Source organism: Nerophis ophidion, linkage group LG10 (genome assembly GCF_033978795.1).
Source record: "Nerophis ophidion isolate RoL-2023_Sa linkage group LG10, RoL_Noph_v1.0, whole genome shotgun sequence".
Lineage (NCBI taxonomy): Eukaryota > Metazoa > Chordata > Actinopteri > Syngnathiformes > Syngnathidae > Nerophis > Nerophis ophidion.
The window spans coordinates 5,419,759-5,434,991 of record NC_084620.1 but is presented as its reverse complement, the minus strand read 5'-3'; the positions used below and the strand labels follow the sequence as shown (position 1 = coordinate 5,434,991).

At 42.7% G+C, this 15,233-nt stretch overlaps 1 protein-coding gene across 1 annotated transcript; it reads right to left on the bottom strand.

Annotated features, from left to right (window-relative positions):
- Positions 1–2,041: 2,041 nt before the first annotated feature.
- washc3 (WASH complex subunit 3) lies at positions 2,042–13,083 on the bottom strand. The gene is made up of 6 exons (XM_061912162.1): positions 12,895–13,083; positions 9,903–10,001; positions 9,769–9,834; positions 9,566–9,697; positions 4,587–4,685; positions 2,042–2,936 (listed from the first exon to the last, which is right to left on the bottom strand). The coding sequence occupies exons 1-6, from the start codon at positions 12,943–12,945 to the stop codon at positions 2,772–2,774; spliced, it is 612 nt and encodes a 203-aa protein (XP_061768146.1). The 5' UTR covers positions 12,946–13,083; the 3' UTR covers positions 2,042–2,771.
- Positions 13,084–15,233: the final 2,150 nt, after the last annotated feature.

The following is a 15,233-nucleotide window of genomic DNA, read 5'->3' as shown; positions in this document are numbered from 1 at the left end:
TCGACGTAAAATGCTCCACCAGAAGAAATTAGCAAATAAAAACAGAGAACAAAAGCATTAAGAGAGAACAAAATCCCATTAACATGGGATTTTTCTTGACTTAGTTTGGAAGTTTTTACACCTCGAAGTGATTTTAAATGAACTAAACGTCAGCAACTACAAACGTACATGCTGTTTCGGCACAATATACGGTGAGTTTTTTACACCATTTAGTCCAAAATTGTATTTAATAATTGGTGAATTAATGATTTTGTCGCTCTCTGGTGGCAGCTGTAAAGCGGAAAGAACACGAAACCAGAACACAATTTCATTGAATTTTAGTAAATAAATGAAGTAACTTCAGAGTGGGCTGGCTCAGCGTGGAGGACAGACTCAAACAACTTGCAGTGAGCCTAGTCTATAAAATCCGCTACACCTCCCTGATACCAAAGTACATGTCAAACTACTTCCTTAACGTAAATGACCGCCATAACCACAACACCAGGGGGAGCTCCACAAACCACGTTAAACCCAGATTTCGATCTAACAAAGGTCTTAACTCATTCTCTTTCTATGCCACATCAATGTGGAATGCACTCCCAACAGGTATAAAAGTAAGAGCATCTCTATATTCCTTCAAAACTGCACTAAAACAACACCTCCAGGCAACTACAACCCTAGACCAGTGGTTCTCAAATGGGGGTACGTGTACCCCTGGGGGTACTTGAAGGTACGCCAAAGGGTACGTGAGATTTTTTTTTAAATATTCTAAAAAGAGCAACAATTTAAAAATTCTTTATAAATATATTTATTGAATAATACTTCAATGAAATATGAATGTAAGTTCATAAACTGTGAAAAAAATACAACAATGCAATATTCAGTGTTGAGAGCTAGATTTTTTGTGGACATGTTCCATAAATATTTATGTTAAAGATTTTTTGTGAAGAAATGTTTAAAATTAAGTTCATGAATCCAGATGGATCTCTATTACAATCCCCAGAGGGCACTTTAAGTTGATGATTACTTCTATGTGTAGAAATCTTTATTTATATTTGAATCACTTGTTCATTTTTCAACAAGTTTTTAGTTATTTTTATGTCGTTTTTTCCAAATAGTTCAAGAAAGACATGAGCAATATTTTGCACTGTTATACAATTTAATGAATCAGAAACTGTTGACATAGTGCTGTATTTTACTTCTCTATCTCTTTTTTTGCAACCAAAAACGCTTTGCTCTGATTAGGGGGTACTTGAATTAAAAAAAAATGTTCACAGGGGGTACATCACTGAAAAAAGGTTGAGAACCACTGCCCCCGGATTGTAAATGATCAAATTTATAGACTTGTTCTTGTGCTTTCTGAACTCACTATGTTCACTGATATAATTGTTGACTGAAATGCTGATATCAACCAAACTTAACCCCTCCACCCCAACCCCCGGATTGTAAATAATGTAAATAATTCAATGTATATACGGTGATGATTAACTTGTGTGATGACTGTATTATGCTGATAGTATATATTTGTACCATGAATTGATTAACGTGGACCCCGACTTAAACAAGTTGAAAAACTTATTCGGGTGTTACCATTTAGTGGTCAATTGTACGGAATATGTACTGTACCGTGCATCCATCCATTTCCTACCGCTTATTCCCTTTTGGGGTCGCGGGAGGCGCTGGCGCCTATCTCAGCTACAATCGGGCGGAAGGCGGGGTACACCCTGGACAAGTCGCCACCTCATCGCAGGGCCAACACAGATAGACAACATTCACACTCACATTCACACACTAGGGCCAATTTAGTGTTGCCAATCAACCTATCCCCAGGTGCATGTCTTTGGAAGTGGGAGGAAGCCGGAGTACCCGGAGGGAACCCACGCATTCACGGGGGAGAACATGCAAACTCCACACAGAAAGATCCCAAGCCTGGATTTGAACCCAGGACTGCAAGACCTTCGTATTGTGAGGCAGACGCACTAACCCCTCTGCCACCGTGAAGCCCGTCTCAATCAATCAATCAATAATCAATCAATCAATAAAAAAACCAACAACTGCATGCTAAGTAGAACATTGGCTTTTTTATTTTATTTCATACAATTAGTCATGTTTGGCACCCTACTTGAGGCAAAAATATTTACCAAAAAACATTTCAGCTTTCTGCAACTTAGCAGTTAAATGTTTATCTTAACTGGGCTTTTAGGGAGAACTAGAACGTCCTCATTGGACATTTAGAGTGTAAAGCCTGGGATATGCTGCTGCGTCCAGGCCGAAGCGTACATTAAATCGGTTTGCTCCTCCTGCAAAGCTTGATGTGCACATTGTAAAGAATGTTTTTGCTTGGCTCGTACTAGATGACTTCCTGGGTGAACAGTGAACGACTCATTCAGAGCGGGTCCAGCCCACTTTCTGATTATAGATCAACATTTACATTAAAAGTGACTGTTGAAATACAATGATTAGTCTCAGCTCCAATTACACTCTCGGATTCTCTTTATTTTCCGTTGTTCTGTCACCACCAAGGAAGCTAAAAAGCTAATAAAATGGTCGAACAAGCAATAAAGTCGCAGAGAATTGCACATCACGCGTTAAACCCAGACAAAGAGCTATAAAAAATGGTGTTAAAGAGGAAGGCGCATTGATTCAAGCATAATCCAGGCTTTACTCATTAAAGAGTGTTGTAGTACACTGAGTGGAATAGCCACTAGATGCTACAAGCTAGTGCACTTAGAATAGCCACTTGACACATTCATCTACTTGCTAGCCCGCTTCCAGACAGGCCGGGACATCCGTCAGTCACTAAAGGACGACTCGCTGTCCGAAGTGTTGCCGTCCACGTCCTGCTCTTCCAGGTTCTTTCCCCCTCCGTCGGGCACTGGGGCGTCTGGCTTATCCAACAAGTCTGGGTCCAAACCTTCCAGGGTCATTTTATTCCTGATGGCCATCACTGGAACTCCCTGCCGACAGCAACACATCAAAGAAAACACACAACAAGGTATACCGTATTTCCTTGAATAGCCACCGGGGCGCTTATTTAAGGCATGCGGTAATAGTAAGCAGGCGCTAATAATTTTAAAACCTCTTCTCACCCCAACGCTTACCAATGGCATGCTGTAAAAAATTGAGTGTGATATAAAAAAAAAAGAAATAGTAATAAATTCTACTGCTGCCGCGGCCCGGTGGTTGGGGACCAATGCTCTACAACATGTCATCGCGCCCACCTTTACACCATGCTATCTGCGTGCCAGTCGGACGCGTGCATATCGCTGCTTCTCATACGAGATTGCAATGCCTACTTGGTCAACAGCCATACCTTCTACACTGATGGTTGTGATATAAACAACTTTAACACTCTTACTAATATGCGCCACACTCTGTGAACCCACACCAAACACATTTCTGAAGAACATTGGCACCGTAACACATTATAAACGCAACATAAGAATTACCCAGAATTCCAATGCATCCATGACTCTTGGCTATATATTATACACGCGCCCCCAACCCCGCCCATCACAACCGGCACACGTATAATATAGCCAGGAGTAGTCTGCGGGCTATAGAGCGTTTTCCGTTCGGGCTCCAGTACTCTGGAATGACCTCCCGGTAACAGTTCGAGATGCCACCTCAGTAGAAGCATTTAAGTCTCACCTTAAAACTCATTTGTATACTCTAGCCTTTAAAAAGACTCCCTTTTTAGACCAGTTGATCTGCCGTTTCTTTTCTTTTTCTTCTATGTCCCACTGTCCCTTGTGGAGGGGGTCCGGTCCGATCCGGTGGCCATGTACTGCTTGCCTGTGTATCGGCTGGGGACATCTCTGCGCTGCTGATCCGCCTCCGCTTGGGATGGTTTCCTGCTGGCTCCGCTGTGAACGGGACTCTCGCTGCTGTGTTGGATCCGCTTTGGACTGGACTCTCGCGACTGTGTTGTATCCATTGTGGATTGAACTTTCACAGTATCATGTTAGACCCGCTCGACATCCATTGCTTTCCTCCTCTCTAAGGTTCTCATAGTCATCATTGTCACCGACGTCCCACTGGGTCATTATTGTCACCGATGTCCCACTGGGTGTGAGTTTTCCTTGCCCTTATGTGGGCCTACCGAGGATGTCGTGGTGGTTTGTGCAGCCCTTTGAGACACTAGTGATTTAGGGCTATATAAGTAAACATTGATTGATTGATTGAGTAATGGATGCATTGGAATTCTGGGTAATTTTTATGTTGTGTTTATAATGTGTTACAGAGCCAATGTTCTCCAGAAATGTGTTTGGTGTGGGTTCACAGAGTGTGGCGCATATAAGTACGAGTGTTAAAGACAAGTTTTTTTTACATCACAACCATCAGTGTGATCTGTATGGCTGTGGACCAAGACCCCTGGTTTAAACATAGTAAAAGCAAAAAAAAACCTCCTTCGCCATTTTGGAAATGACGACAGGGGAAGCGTCACTCTTGACGTCACGACTTTGACCCGGCGGCTAAAGTAAGCATGCGCTAATAAATTTGGGGAGCGAGTTTGACCCGGCAGCAATTCAAGGCAGGCGCATATTTCATGCCCGGCGGTAATTCAAGGAAATACGGTATATTGTCCTCTGATAGAAGACACTCACCACTTGAACCATCTTCAGATATCTGGCATAGCGAGGATCCTTGGCGACAGTCATGACGTTCACCTCTTTTGTCACATCCTCGGGAGCGCTTTGAGGAGCCTACAACAGGGAAGACGGAAACTGGATAAAGGAGATGTGCTCTTTACAGGGTTTTTGCAGGTGACAGCAAATCTAATGTAATGCTTTTTAATGCCACTTACCATATTTTTCAGACTATAAGGCGCACTTAAAATCCTTTCATTTTCTCAAAACTTGACAATGCGCCTTATAACCCGGTGCGCTTAATGCAGTGTTTTTCAACCACTGTCCCGCGGCACACTAGTGTGGGATACAGTCTGGTGTGCCGTGGGAGATTGTCTCATTTCACCTACTTGGGTTAAAAATATTTTTGCAAACCAGTAATTATAGTCTGCAAATGATGTGTTGTTGTTATTTAGTGTCGGTGCTGTCTAGAGCTCGGCAGAGTAACCGTGTAATACTCTTTCATATCAGTAGGTGGCAGTCGGTAGTTAATAGCTTTGTAGATGTCGGAAACAGCGGGAGGCAACGTGCAGGTAAAAAAGTATCTAATGCTTGAACCAAAAATAAAAAAAAGTTGAGTCCCCCTAAGAAAAGGCATTGAAGCTTAGGGAAGGTTATGCAGAACAAATCTAAAACTGAACTGGCTACTAAGTAAACAAAAACAGAATGCTGGACGACAGCAAAGACTTACTGTGGAGCAAAGACAGCGTCCACAAAGTACATCCGGACATGACATGACAATCAACAATGTCCCCACGAAGAAAGAACTGCAATATTGTTGATTGCTAAAACAAAGTAGGTGCGGGAAATATCGCTCAAAAGAAGACATGAAACTGCTACAGGAAAATACCTAAAAAAGAGAAAAAGCCATCAAAATAGGAGTGCAAGACAAGAAGTAAAAGACTACACACAGGAAAACAGCATCCATCCATCCCTCCATTTTCTACCGCTTATTCCCTTTGGGGTCGCTGGCGCCTATCTCAGCTACAATCGGGCGGAAGGCGGGGTACACCCTGGACAAGTCGCCAACTCATCGCAGGGCCAACACAGATAGACAGACAACATTCACACTCACATTCACACACTAGGGCCAATTTAGTGTTGCCAATCAACCTATCCCCAGGTGCATGTCTTTGGAAGTGGGAGGAAGCCGGAGTACCCGGAGGGAACCCACGCATTCACGGGGAGAACATGCAAACTCCACACAGAAAGATCCCAAGCCCGGGATTGAACCCTGACTACTCTGGACCTTCGTATTGTGAGGCAGACGCACCAACCCCTCCGCCACCGTGAAGCCAGGAAAGCAGCAAAAAAGTCCAAATAAGTCGGGGTGTGATGTTACAGGTGGTGACAGTACACCTACTTTGAGACAAGTTTTTTAATAATTTCTGCTGGTGGTGTGCCTCCGCATTTTTTCACCACAAAAAATGTGCCTTAGCTCAAAAAAGGTTGAAGAACACTGGCTTAATGTACGGTATGATTCTGGTTGTGCTTACTGACCTCGAAGCTACTTTATTTGGTACATGGTGTAATGATAAGTGTGACCAGTAGATGGCAGTCATACATAAGAGATACACGTAGACTGCAATATGAGGACAGTAAACAACACCAAGGGCTTCACGGTGGAAGAGGGGTTAGTGCGTCTGCCTCACAATACGAAGGTCCTGCAGTCCTGGGTTCAAATCCAGGCTCGGGATCTTTCTGTGTGAAGTTTGCATGTCCTCCCCGTGAATGCGTGGGTTCCCTCCGGGTACTCCGGCTTCCTCCCACTTCCAAAAACATGCACCTGGGGATAGGTTGATTGGCAACACTAAATTGGCCCTAGTGTGTGAATGTGAGTGTGAATGTTGTCTGCCTATCTGTGTTGGCCCTGCGATGAGGTGGCGACTTGTCCAGGGTGTACACCGCCTTCTTCCCGATTGTAGCTGAGATAGGCGCCAGCGCCCCCCGCGACCCGAAAGGGAATAAGCGGTAGAAAATGGATGGATGGATGGATAAACAACACCAAAACTTTAAATGTTCCAGTGAGAAAGTTGAACATTACCCACGTCGCTCAAAAATCTGTCAAAATGTTTTTAGTACGACTTCGGTAAGCTATGAAGCCGCACTGCTTGATGAATTGTCGGCGCATTAAACATACGAGTATTATTATGGTGTGTGTATAAGGACCACAAAATGGCATATTACCTGGCGTTTTGTTTTGCAGTATTATGCAAAACCAACTTTTCTTACCTTTTGTTACCTGCTGATGTGTATGTGGGATCTGCATAAGTCCTGAAAATGTGCACAAGTCCGCATTGTCTCTATCTTCTTATGTGCCATTCATTTTGCGCTGTTGACATTTCTAATATAAAGTAGTTTAAAGCTCTTACTTATAGCTGTCAGTAGACTAGCTATCAAAGCGCTAAAAACTGTACTGGATTTACATAAATCACCCACAGAACTTTAGTTATTAGGGGGTTCCGGTTGTACGTTTTTTCACGGGACACATTTCCTGCGTTAATGTTGCATTATATTGAGCTACAGATGAGAAGAAGCTGCTTCGTTATTGATTTAAATAAAGTATGAATGGCATTTAAACAGTTAACTCCGTCTTTGGACACTTCTTCAACTCCCGTCCTTGCACGCTACACCGCTACAACAAAGATGACGGGGAGAAGAGGCTGTCGAAGGTGAGCCACGTAAATAAGACCGCCCACAAAACGCTGCATCCTGAGGAGACGCTCAGAAAGCGACTTGAAACTGGTCAGTAAAACATAATCTATGCAACACTTTCACCAAAGAACCACCATAACATGTTATTGGACCACAAGATAGTGATTTAAATTTAGGAAAAAATCATAATATCACCCCATTTAATGTGCTTTTTGTGTTTAAAAAAGACCTATACAGATCCGCTCATTGGCAGTGCAGCCCTATGGTCCAAAAAATACGGTAAATTAAGTCCCCATTTTCTCCTGCATATAGTTATTGTATATAGTCAAGCGCTTACAACTGCCTGTAGAGTTAAAATTGTAAGCATTTAACAATGGTAATATTGAACTGTTACTTTCTGGTGAATTAGAATTGGCTCACAAAACCCATCCATCCATCCATTTTCTACCGCTTATTCCCTTTCGGGGTCGCGGGGGGCGCTGGCGCCTATCTCAGCTACAATCGGGCGGAAGGCAGGGTACACCCTGGACAAGTCGCCACCTCATCACAGGGCCAACACAGATAGACAGACAACATTCACACTCACATTCACACACTAGGGCCAATTTAGTGTTGCCAATCAACCTATCCCCAGGTGCATGTCTTTGGAAGTGGGAGGAAGCCGGAGTACCCGGAGGGAACCCACGCATTCACGGGGAGAACATGCAAACTCCACACAGAAAGATCCCAAGCCTGGATTTGAACCCAGGACTGCAGGACCTTCGTATTGTGAGGCAGACGCACTAACCCCTCTGCCACCGTGAAGCCCGGGCCAATAACTTGAATTATCCTAAATAAATAAACCATACAAATAATTTTGATACTCAATCTCTTAGAAAAACAGCACTTCAATACTAAACATTTTCAAGTGCATTTTTTTTTTTACCCTGTAGTGCTTCTCACTAGCGACTTGCGAGGCTCTCTGTCAGTGCATCTTGTGTGTGTAAGTTAGCATTCCCTCTTCCACCCACCGAGACAAAAGTTGTGGATGACTGACAAGAGGATTTACATTTCATGATTCTGCTTAAAAATAAACGTTTTCAGGTGCTGAGAGTGATGTACAGAGTGAAGCCTCTTGCACCTTGATTGAAAGCAAGAGACGAAGAAAATAAACACACACAGATATGGCAATTAATCAATGATTGCAAAGTCCATCCATCCATCCATTTTCTACCGCTTGTCCCTACGGGGTGGCTGGAGCATATCCTATGTGCATTTGGGTGAAAGGCAGGGCACACCCTGGACAAGTTGTCACCTTATCGAAAGTCCAACACAGCAAAGTTACTAAGTTCATTTTTCTTTATCGTTCGATGAATGGTTTGATTGAATATAGGCCCAGACTTATGTCCGTAAGTATATAATGCTTGTTTGTCTATATAAATGCACGCACTGTGACAGTCAAGCGTTAATCCCACCTGGACAAGTCGCCACCTCATCACAGGGCCAACACAGATAGACAACATTCACACTTACATTCACACACTAGGGCCAATTTAGTGTTGCCAATCAACCTATCCCCAGGTGCATGTCTTTGGAAGCGGGAGGAAGCCGGAGTACCCGGAGGGAACCCACGCATTCACGGGGAGAACATGCAAACTCCACACAGAAAGATCCCAAGCCTGGATTTGAACCCAGGACTGCAGGAACTTCGTATTGTGAGGCAGACGCACTAACCCCTCTGCCACCGTGAAGCCCGGCTCACAAAACCGTCTGATCTAATGTAATTGGGGACGGTGTGGCACGGTTGCGAGAGTGGCTGTGCCAGCAACCTGAGGGTTCCTGGTTCAATCCCCACCTTCTACCAAACCGCGTCACGTCCGTTGTGTTCTTGAGCAAGACACTTCACCCTTGCTCCTGATGGTGGTTAGGGCCTTGCATGGCAGCTCCCGCCATCAGTGTGAATGTGTGTGTGAATGTGGAAATAGTGTCAAAGCGCTTTGAGTACCTTGAAGGTAGAAAAGCGCTATACAAGTATAACCTATTTTCATTTAATCTACAGATGTGTTTTGTTTTATCTTGAAGTGGTAGCAGCAGCTGCCAGCTGCTTTGTTGGTCCCGCCAAAGAATTGCGGCACCAATAACTGCTGCCTGCCTTCAAACGCCGACTTGTGACTAGCTAATAGTATGTTTATTCTGAATGCCTCTGGACATGGAGTTGAGGTTCATGCTTTTTAATGCCATTTGAAGCCTTAATTTTCGCAAAACACGTTTAATGCTTTTTAATAACCCATGGAAACCCTGCATTTGTATAAAACTGTTTGTACCTCTGGAGGAGGAAGCATCCCAGCTGGTGGACCGTCCGTCTGACTGTGAGCATTGGTTCCGTTGGTCTGGACAGGTTGGGAATGTCCCACTGCATCTACGGTGACGTCCTCCAGGCCAGGGATGGAGGACAGCTGCTCAAGAGCGTGAAGATATTCAATCAGAGAGGAGTCGATGGCTACGAAGAAAAAAAACAAGAACCAACCTTGGCCTCCAAAATGCACAGTGTGGTTTCTATCTGCTGGATGCGCAGGGAAATGTTGGCAAGTTTCTGTGGCAAAAGTTCAACATGTGAGCTGGACCATTATGACCCGGAGCAGAGGTGAGTGGAATACAAACCTCCTCACACACTGTAGAGAAGTTGTTGAGGAAGCGAACAGTGTGAACGATGAATTGGTTGAGAAAAGCAACAATTCTTCTCTGCTGAATGGCAGGAACCTGCAGGGAATGAACACACATGTAGGTCACACACTAGACCAGTGGTTCTCAAATGTGGGTACTTGAAGGTCTGCCAAGGGGTACGTGAGATTTTTTTTGTAATATTCTAAAAATAGCAACATAGGTTAATTGGCAACACTAAATTGGCCCTAGTGTGTGAATGTGAGTGTGAATGTTGTCTGTCTATCTGTGTTGGCCCTGCGATGAGGTGGCGACTTGTCCAGGGTGTACCCCGCCTTCCGCCCGATTGTAGCTGAGATAGGCGCCAGCGCCCCCCGCGACCCCAAAAGGGAATAAGCGGTAGAAAATGGATGGATGGATAGCAACAATTCAGAAATCCTTCATAAATATATTTATTGAAAAATAGCAACAACTCAAAAATCCTTTATAAATATATTTATTGAATAATACTTAAACAAAATATGAATGTAAGTTCATAAACTGTGAAAAGAAATGCAACAATGCAATATTCAGTGTTGACAGCTAGATTTTTTGGAGGACATGTTCCATAAATATTGATGTTAAATATAAATTTTTTTGTGAAGAAATGTTTAGAATTAAGTTCATGAATCCAGATGGATTCATTGTATTACAATCCTCAAAGAGGGCACTTTAAGTTGATGATTACTTCGATGTGATAAATACCTAAGTTTTTAGTTATTTTTATATCTTTTTTTTTCAAATAGTTCAAGACACACCACTACAAATGAGAAATATGTTGCACTGTTATACAATTTAATAAATCAGAAACTGATGACACAGTGCTGTATTTTACTTTTTTCAACCAAAAATGCTTTGCTCTAATTAGGGGGTACTTGAATTAAAAAAATGTTCACAGGGGGTACATCATTGAAAAAAGGTTGAGAACCACTGCACTAGACCAGTGTTTTTCAACTTTTTTTGAGCCGAGGCACACCACCAGCAGAAATGATTTAAAATTGAAACTCACTTAACAGTAAAATGTGGTTGTCGCAATTTTCGGATATGACCTTAAAGCATAAGCAAGCATGCATCACTATAGCTCTTGTCTCAAAGTAGGTGTACTGTCACCACCTGTCACATCACATCATGACTTATTTTCACTTTTTTGCTGTTTTCTTGTGTGTAGTGTTTTACTTCTTGTCTTTCACTCTTATTTTGGTGGCTTTTTCTCTTTTTTTTGTTGGTATTTCACTGTAGCAGTTTCATGTCTTCCTTTCAGCGATATTTCCCGCATCGACTTTGTTTTAGCAATCCAGAATATTTCAGTTGTTTTCATTCTTCTTTGTGGGGAAATTGATTGTCATGTCATATTCGGACTTTGCTCCACAGTAAGTCTTTGCTGTCGTCCAGAATTCTGTTTATGTTTACTTTTGTAGCATGTTCAATTTTAGTTGGGTTCTGCATAGCCTTCCCTTAGCTTCAATGCCTTTTCTTAGGGGCACCCAACTTTTGTTTATTTTTGGTTTAAGCATCCATCCATCTTCTACCGCTTATTCCCTTTTGGGGTCGCTGGCGCCTATCTCAGCTACAATCGGGCGGAAGGCGGGGTACACCCTGGACAAGTCGCCACCTCATCACAGGGCCAACACAGATAGACAGACAACATTCACACTCACATTCACACACTAGGGCCAATTTAGTGTTGCCAATCAACCTATCCCCAGGTGCATGTCTTTGGAAGTGGGAGGAAGCCGGAGTACCCGGAGGGAACCCACGCATTCACGGGGAGAACATGCAAACTCCACACAGAAAGATCCCGAGCCTGGATTTGAACCCAGGACTGCAGGACCTTCGTATTGTGCGGCAGACGCACTAACCCCTCTGCCACCGTGAAGCCCCGGTTTAAGCATTAGAAACCTTTTTACCTGCATACTGCCTCCCGCTGTTTCCGACATCTACAAAGCAAATAGGTATGGAAGACCTCTAGACGGCACAGACACTCAACAACAACACATCATTTACAGGTTTGCAAAAAATATTTTTAACCCATCCATCCATCTTCTTCCGCTTATCCGAGGTCGGGTCGCGGGGGCAACAACCTAAGCAGGGAAACCCAGACTTCCCTTTCCCCAGCCACTTCCTCTAGCTCTTCCCGGGGGGATCCCGAGGCGTTCCCAGGCCAGCCGGGAGACATAGTCTTCCCAACGTGTCCTGGGTCTTCCCCGTGGCCTCCTACCGGTCGGACGTGCCCTAAACACCTCCCTAGGGAGGCGTTCGGGTGGCATCCTGACCAGATGCCCGAACCACCTCATCTGGCTCCTCTCGATGTGAAGGAGCAGCGGCTTTACTTTGAGTTCCTCCCGGATGGCAGAGCTTCTCACCCTATCTCTAAGGGAGAGCCCCGCCACACGGCGGAGGAAACTCATTTCGGCCGCTTGTACCCGTGATCTTATCTTAAGCTCATGACCATAGGTGAGGATGGGAACGTAGATTGAACCGTAAATTGAGAGCTTTGCCTTCTGGCTCAGCTCCTTCTTCACCACAACGGATCGGTACAACGTCCGCATTATTGAAGACGCCGCACCGATCCGCCTGTCGATCTCACGATCCACTCTTATTTTTAACCCAAATAGGTGAAATTAGACACTCTCCCACGGCACACCAGACTGTATCTCAGGGCACACTAGTGTGCCGCAGCACAGTGGTTGAAAAGCACCGCACTAGACCATGAATTGATTAAAGTGGACCCTGACTTAAACAACTTAAAAAACATTTCGGGTGTTACCATTTAGTGGTCAATTGCACGGAATATGTACTGTACTGTGCAATCTACTAATAAAAGTTTCAATCAATCAATATGATGCTTAGTTACTGCAATGTACAAACAGCCTAGCAATAGCATCTCAGGTTTGCCCTGATAGCTGTTTACATTTATTTCCCGGCTAAGCTAACATGCTAGCTGGACGCCAACCTTGGTTAGATCAACTCCAGAGCCCACAATCGGAAGTCCGTCCTCGTCCATATCTCTTCTTTAATCCCGACAAGTCAAAGACTTAAATGCAACGTATTTAACCCTACATACAGAAGGAAGGGGGAAAACAACTGCACACTGGTGACTCTTTCATGTGACTCGAGGCTGTATTATCGCGTGACTTGTAACGTCCTCTTCTTCTTCTTCTTTTGTTTTTATGGCGGTTGGCAAGCAACCTTCTGGTGTGCATTACCGCCACCTACTGTAATGGAGTGTGGACCGAGGTGGATCCCTACCCTATATTCTTTTACTTAACCCAGTGTTTTTTAAATATGTGTATATTGCTTTATATCCTATGTTTTCTGAATGCAATCCTAATATATCTCCCACTTCTAACCTAATATTTTCTTTTGCTAACTTATTTTCCAGTATTTCTCTTTCTCTATTATATTTCCTACATTGTATTAAGACATGGTCAACATTTTCTATCTGGTGGCAAAAATCACACAGCCCTGTAGTATGTTTGCCTATCAATTTTAGTGAACTATTTAGATATGTATGCCCTAATCTCATTCTAGTCATAATGTCTTCTTCCTTCCTATTTCTACCCCCTCCTCTCATTACACCTACTTTCCTCTGGACTTTGTAAAACTCTCTACCTTTTGTTTCCTTATTCCAATTATCCTGCCACTTTTTATTGTGTTCTATCTTAATTATGCTCTTCACTTCTTCTTTACTGTGCTTAATCTCCATGTTTACTTCTGTTTTAGTGGTTGCTTGTTTTGCGTATCTATCAGCTAACTCATTTCCCTCAACTCCTACATGAGCAGGAACCCAGAGAAATGTTACCACACCTCCCGCTTTATTTATTCTGTAGATTGCCTGAACTATTTCATAAACTATATCTAGTCTTGTTTCTGATGTTATGTTTTTTATGCTCGTCAATGCACTGCTGGAGTCCGAGCACACGACTACTTTCCTAGCTTTGTTTTCCTCTATCCAGTTAACTGCCATATAAATTGCTACCAATTCCCCCGTAAAAACAGATAGTTTATCACTAATTCTTTTATTCAACACTATATTTCTCTGTGGGATAACTGCAGCAGCTCCTACTTTACTATTTATAGTTTTTGATGCATCTGTGTATATCATAATATTATCAAAAAACATTTCCTCAATCCGTTGTTCTATTTGGTAACTATTTAAATGTCTATTCTTCAGTAACTGCATGTCTACCTTTGGGTTTTCATACATCCACGGTGGTATTGCAGGAATTGGTACTGTAGGGCTCACTTTAATATTGTCAATTTGTGTTTTTTTACATATATCTCCTATTATCCACCCAAAACTATTAATTTTTTTCTTCCCTTTTTCTTGGCAATTTATTAGCACTTGACGGGTTGGATGTCCTTGCTTGGATCCTTTTAAGTTTGCCCAATAAACTGCTGAGAGTTGATCTCTCCTCATGTCCAAAGGTTTTTCCTTCATTTCTACTTGTAATGCTGCCACTGGAGTAGATTTAGTAGCTCCACAACATAATCTTAACGCCTGCGACTGGATCCGGTCTATTTTCTCAAGTAGAGTTTTTGAAGCAGATCGATAAATAATGCATCCGTAGTCGATAACAGACCGAATTAAAGTGATATATATTGTTTTCAATGTTAACCTATCAGCCCCCCAATCTTTACCCCTCAAAGCCCTCATTATATTTAACACCTTTTTACTTTTCTCCATTATCTTGCTGATGTGGGTTGACCAGTTAATATTTTTATCAAACCATATTCCTAAATATTTAAAAACTTGTACCTCTTCTATGTTTTCTCCATAGAGTTTTATTTGGAGCTTGTTTTGTATTTTCCTCTTCGTAAAATGTATAACTTTTGTCTTTCCAACAGAGAATCTTAAACCCCAAGCCGTCCCCCAGTCTTGAACATTATTTACCGCTTTTTGAATCTTCTTTTCTATATAATTTGTATTTCTACCTCTCTTCCACATCACTCCATCATCAGCAAACAATGCCACCTCCACTAACCCTTCCACTTCACTAAAAACTTCATTTATCATGATGGAAAATAGTACTGGACTTATTATACTACCTTGTGGGGTCCCATTTTCCACTTTGTATTCTCTACTATATTCATTTTCTATCTTTACTAATAATGTTCTACTTGTTAAAAAGTCTTTTATCCATCTGTACATTCTTCCTCTAATCCCAATCCTATTTAGTTTCATCAGCAACCCCTGTTTCCACAACATATCATACGCTTTCTCTATGTCAAAAAATACCGCAATTATACTTTCTTTATTTATTTGTCCCTTTCTAATTTCCTCTTCCAGCT

Coding starts and splice junctions, on each gene's coding strand:
- washc3 (XM_061912162.1), bottom strand. CDS start 12,945: ATGGACGAGGACGGACTTCCGATTGTGGGCTCTGGAGTTGATCTAACC. Junction 9,835..9,902: donor TCTCTACAGTGTGTGAGGAG/GTTTGTATTCCA, acceptor CTTTTGCCACAG/AAACTTGCCAACATTTCCCT. Junction 2,937..4,586: donor ATCTGAAGATGGTTCAAGTG/GTGAGTGTCTTC, acceptor TGCTGTCGGCAG/GGAGTTCCAGTGATGGCCAT.